Source organism: Coenobita brevimanus, chromosome 80, assembly GCF_032717465.1.
Source record: "Coenobita brevimanus isolate Jiangsu-jjx chromosome 80, ASM3271746v2, whole genome shotgun sequence".
NCBI classification, from domain to species: Eukaryota; Metazoa; Arthropoda; class Malacostraca; order Decapoda; family Coenobitidae; genus Coenobita; species Coenobita brevimanus.
In genome coordinates, this window is record NC_137033.1 from 40,533,879 (window position 1) to 40,539,878 (window position 6,000).

Genomic DNA, 6,000 nt, shown 5'->3' on the forward strand with positions numbered 1-6,000 from the left:
TGGGAGGTGTTCCTGTATACTGTCTCGGGCGGTATTACTTCCGGTAGTGGCGATAGTAGGCTAGATCTATAGGTAGGCTGTTCCGTTTTATTATCAAAGTACAGAGTGTTGCGTTCTTAAGTAAGTACCTTTCCGTTGCGCAGTTTTTCTCTAGTTTGCGGAGTGTCAGTGCCGGGGTCTGCGTTATTTTTGCAACGCAGTGGAGGCCGATCATCTAAGGCTGACTTGTTGTCTTTTTTGTAATAACCCCGGGCTGGCGCCACCGTAACAATAGATCTATATATATATATATATATATATATATATATATATATATATATATATATATATATATATAATAACATTCATCTGTAGCCAGATATTTTATAACTTTATAATGTGAATCCTTTTTCCACATTATTGCCATTCCACTTTCTGGCCAACCTGCCATGGCATTGAGAACATTGTCAGTAGTAGTAGTAGTAGTAGCAGCTCCAAGTTTATCAGAACCACGAATCTAGTGAACTGCGGACTGAAGTTACCCTTCTGCAATCCACAGTCTTCTCTTGATTGGGATAAGGAGGGGACTAAGGAACATTGCTATAACTAGGCAGCTCTGCCACCTGGCCATGTCGTTGCCACCGCGTGAAAGGCTTCCCTTACCAGCACCGTGCTCCATGTAAAACCCCATAACCTTCATTTTCTGTACACACAGATGTATTTCAACTACGCAACTGAAGCTCTCTTCACTATGCCGTTCCCAATAAATTGTTTTTTCACATGAATCTATGATAAGGATTTATCAAAATCCATAGCGTTTTGTTTCTATTACATAAAGTACTCCGTAACTTTTCTCCCATGACATAAAAGTGGAACAACATGCTGTCCATGCACAGTCTATCACATCAGTATTTCTTATAGTTTAAAAACCTTTGTTTCTCTGTGTAAGCTTTGCAAAACTATCCTTTTCAGTACATAGAGATGCGTTTCAATTCAGCAACACTGCGGAAGTTATCCTCACTGTGCCACATCCTCAGTCGGTTCTTCTACATGGGTATCTGTTTGTATGCCCCCTCCCTGGCCCTCTCCACCGTCACCAGTCTATCGACCTGGACGTCCATGCTCATAATGGGATCAATCTGCACCTTTTATATATCAATTGTAAGTTTGAAAATCAATGATATTAAAAATTAATTTTCCAGAGAATTAAGAAAAACTTATGTTGACATCATCTTCACTTTTGGCTATAAAGCCAGTTACAGGTAAGACTCTCACAGCACCGTGTGCACATGAGAATTATTTTCCTTAAAACTCGCTCATTTGTTGGTAGATTTGCATGAATCAAAAAAAAAAAAAAAAAAAAAAAAATCCGGAGAAGAGCATTACCAAACTTTCTGTACGCTTGCTTTGTGCATGCCAAATTTCAGCTTTGGAAAAAATTATGGAAAAAGTTTTATTCAGCAACTATTATGAACACAAACATGTAGATATCTTCTGATCTTATCAAGAAACAGAGTGCTTAGAAATGTTTGTTATAGTTTTCTGATAAAATTAGTTTTTTAATTACTGAAATCCATCAAGAGATAAGCGAGAAGTAACATTTTTATGTCGATAAACTAAATTTTTCAGGACGACCGGTAGGCTACAGGTTAGTTTGAATATCAACTTGAATAACTCAAAAACTATTTATCCTAGCCAAATGAAACTTTGCCTGAAGTCAGAACTAATTGAAATGGATTCTTTCTGTACAGTTCAACCTCCTGTGTCAAAAAGTGATTCAATAAGCAGCTTCTGCTGTGGGCCATTAGCGGTACCATGCAGTACCGGTATCTACAGTATCTTACCGATCGTCAATAACCTGTGAATTATAAGACTCCTTCAATACTTTCCTCATCAGCCCTTTTCTTGCATCCAAGACATTCTGTCTTTCTTCCATACATGTTTGCAAGCGTAACTTCTGGTACATACTGTACCTAGCAGCATACAGGTGGAAGGCGACGACGATCCAGTGTCCCCACTATAGTTCTCATTTGAAGGGCAATATTGGAGGTTTCAGCTTTTCCAACGCTACGAACTAGCTTGGGCTTCCTGGGCATCTTTGTGGATATCAGGAAGTGCGCAGTTATATATGAAACACTGGAAAAATTACGTAAATAGCGGAGAATCACGAGATACTTCCCAGGTGAGCAAGGTGTTTATTTTATTTAGGTTCTTTATTTATTATTCAGTACTAGCCCTAACACCCTGGGGAACACTGTCGCTGAAGGCCAAGCAGGGATGAGTGCGTGAGAGCAAAGGGTTACATTACACATATATGGCATAAAAGGTATAGAAGTAATTAGCAGTACAAGCGCAGTAATGCACAAAGAGATACAATGACACATACATGGTACAAAGTTGTTGTAGTAACAAGCATTACAAGTTTAGAAATGAGCAGTGGGATACAATGACACACACCCATGTACAGTACATACGTATGCAGAAAGAGGCACATATGCACACATACATATACATATATATCTATATATATATACGTATAGATTCACGCACACGTAGCCATAGGCATACTGAATGTACAGGATAGGTACGCATGTATAAAGATATGGATATGTGTACAGACGTGCATACATACACTAATGCTGCTTCTACATATGCATGCTATCCATATATACAGTACATATCCAGGGAGACACACATATAAATACACTCTAAATGGAAATATATACATTGTTACATACACACGGAGACAGGTAAACAGAAATGATACTTATTATGAAGTTGTACCTAATGTATACATGTATGGACAACACACACACACACACACACACACACACACACACACACACACGTCCCCCTTGAGCAAGGGGACGGGTGTGTGTGTGTATGCAGGTCACAGTCTTGCCCTTAGATCGGACTATATGAGCTCTCAGCTCTCTTCCGGGAGGGTAAAAGCTGACGATCACGACCATCAAGTGATTCTGACCGACCCGGTGAATTACACACACACACACACACACACACACACACACACACACGCACGCAAGCTTGTATATATGTATACCAGAAAGTACCAGCATTGTCCTAGTGCCAAGGCATTACAATGAAAGGAAGTCAGGGTGAAGGGTGAGAATGTCTTTCAGTACATCAAGATGTGTGATGAAGTAGATACACAAAGCAGAAAACAATAATCCAGGGGGTCTGAAGGGGGCAATATGTGGGCAGTTAACGATGTGATGGGACAAGGCTTCATCCATGTGATTGTGACAGAGTTTACATGGCCTGTTGGCGGCCGGTCGGCCAGTAATTACCCCTGGGGAACGATACCCCAGGCAAATGCTGGCGACGTCTACATCAAAGCGGCGGGTGAGGGTGGGATGCATGCCATAGGTGTGTCTCATGCCACGGTAGGTGTCATAGTGCTGGGTGGTGACACTAGTGGATGTTCAGTATCGGTACACAGGGATAGACCCTCCCTGGGCTCCTCAAGAAGTATTCTCCAGACAATTGTCGTGGACACAGAGGCAGATGACAGCTAGGGGGAGGTTGCAGGTAGCTCGAGCCAGGTGATCTGCCTGGCCGTGGCGGATATGACCAACATGGGCTGGGATCCAAATGAAGGAAACCGTGAGACCAAGACAGTGAGCCTGATGGAGGTGGGAGTATAGGGAGGAGAAGAGAGGGGAAGGGAGTCGGGTGGGGAGTTGCGAATTAGGGGAAGGGCAGCTTGGGAATTGCTGATGATGAGACCTGGTAGGTGTTGAGAGAGAAGGAAGTCAAGGGCAGAGCGTATAACAGAGAGTTCCCACTGGATACTGCTGGCCCAGTTGGGAAGGCGGGGGAGGTGGAGAAACGGGGGAAGCAGAGTTAGTAAAGGCAATGCAAGCAGCTACCGCCCGGCCGGAAGTGAGGACTGAACCGTCAGTGTACTGTAGATGTGAATATGATGGGAAGGGTAGGTGCAGGCTACAGAGTTTAGGGTTTCAGTGATGGAGAGCTGTGATGGGATTGATAAGCTGTAAGAAACAGTGTCAGGTGTGTAGTGCATAATAGGAGATGTAAGTGTCCAGGACGGGGGCAAAGAGTCAGTAGGGGTGTGAGTGACAAGATCAGCATGGATACTGGAGGCATCTCGGCCAGAAAGCTGGAGGGGACAGTTGAGTGCCGAACGAATTTGTTTGAACCAGTATGCCAGGCCTGGCACATAAGTGTGCTGGATGCGGTCTAGGTAAGTGGTATCTGAGAGAATATCAACCAGCCAGGAGGAAAAGGATGGAGCAGGAGACGGAAATGTGTTCAGACACTGTGTGGCGAAGCAGACTCCAAGCATATGAATGCGATCGGTGATGGGACACAGATTGAGTTCAAGGAGCATGTTGACCACTCTGGTACACCTAAGGCAGCGAAGAATGACACGCATTGCCCGATTTTGTACCACTTCAAGTGGTCGGAGCTGTGCTGGAGGAGGGGGGGACAAGAGAGAGAGGGATAGCATGATAATCAAGAAGGGAGAGAATATATAGCAGGTCAGTTGATTGTGCGATGGGTATGCAATCCCCATGCGAGTCATAAGTGAGCATGCCAAGGAGTTTAAGTCTGCGGTGGAGGCGGTTGCAGATAGTGGAGATATACTGAGAGGGGTTAAAGAAGGAAGAGAGAGGAATTCTGAGATATGTATAATCCTGCACTACCTCAAGATGACAGCCAAGGAACGTTATGGTTGTGCAACCAAACCTATGAATGAGGGATCGAATAAACAGTTTGGTTTTGCCAGTGTTGATAATCAACCCACAAGCAGATGCAGCCTGGCTGAACTTAACTAGGAGACACTGAAGAGTGACGGGAGAAGGGGAGTGGATGGAGATATCATCGGCATAGTTTAGGATCAGAGAGGAGCCAGGGATAGGACCTAAAAGACGGAGGAGTCTATTTATGAGAAGAATGAAGAGAAAGGGGCTATAAGCATCCTACCCTCAGATGTGCCAAGACTGAAGGGTCGGTAATCACTAACTGCCCCACAAAACAGAACCCGAGAGTGGCGATGGGACAGGTAGCTTTCCAGCCAACAGAGCTGGCGGCCAGAGACACCCAGGTGGGCAGGTTCGTCAAGGATGACGTCACGGTTTGCGACGTCGAATGCAGCTTTGAGGTCAATGAAGGCTATTCAAAAGGAGGATGTGAGATGAGTAATTCAACAAGGCAATGTTGTGTGTTTCGGTCTAGGAGGAAACCAAAGAGATGGGGAGAGAGCTGGTTCTGAAGAATATCGCGGAGCCATGCTGAAAAAATTCTCTCGAGGAGTTTGCATATGCAGGAAGTTAGGGAAAACGGACAGAAATCAGGGAATAAGGCTTAAGGATGGGGATGATGTTGCTACGGGTCCATTCTGCAGGGAGACTGCCTTCAGAGAGACTCTTGTTGAAGCGTAAGTAAGGGATTGTCAGGGACATGCGTGATGAGTCTGAGTGTGGCATAGGCGATCTTGTCATCACACAGGGTAGTTGACATGCCTTGCAACAGTGCAAGGCGCACTCATCACCGGTGATGAGGTGATCATCGAGGGGAGAGGGCGTGGAGCGTGCCAATGTAATGCATGCTAACCCGTTTCCGCTAGCAGCCGAGAGGCGAGCGTTGATGAGGGGAGGCAGGGATGTCAGCTGAGACTGATTGGACCATTTATGAATTAGGATGCTGGCATATTCCACAGGATTGTGGTGGTGAGGGGAGGTGGGAGTGTTGTTTACAATGGTTTGATGTAGAATTTCCCATTTCCTAAAACCAAGAAATCCATTAGAGAAAACGATTTATTATGTAGGGCTAACTGAGGAAAATCAATAGAAACTCGTGTGTGTGTGTGTGTGTGTGTGTGTGTGTGTGTGTGTGTGTGTGTGTGTGTGTTGTTCACGCATGCACACATCAAGGGCATGTGCACGTATTGTCCTAATGCTGGGATTTGGAATCAAGAGGTAATTTTATAATGCATATCGTTTTTGTCTATCTATATACCTGTGTATGTGACTATGT

General features: G+C 44.4%; 1 protein-coding gene across 1 annotated transcript in view; it reads left to right on the forward strand.

Annotated features, from left to right (window-relative positions):
* LOC145409341 (sodium-coupled monocarboxylate transporter 1-like) overlaps window positions 1-6,000 on the forward strand; it is a 150,041-nt gene that overhangs the window by 81,539 nt on the left and 62,502 nt on the right. Inside the window, exon 4 of the mRNA XM_080279812.1 lies at window positions 952-1,140. Coding sequence (XP_080135938.1) covers window positions 952-1,140 — 189 coding nt within the window. The remainder of the gene's footprint in view (window positions 1-951; window positions 1,141-6,000) is intronic.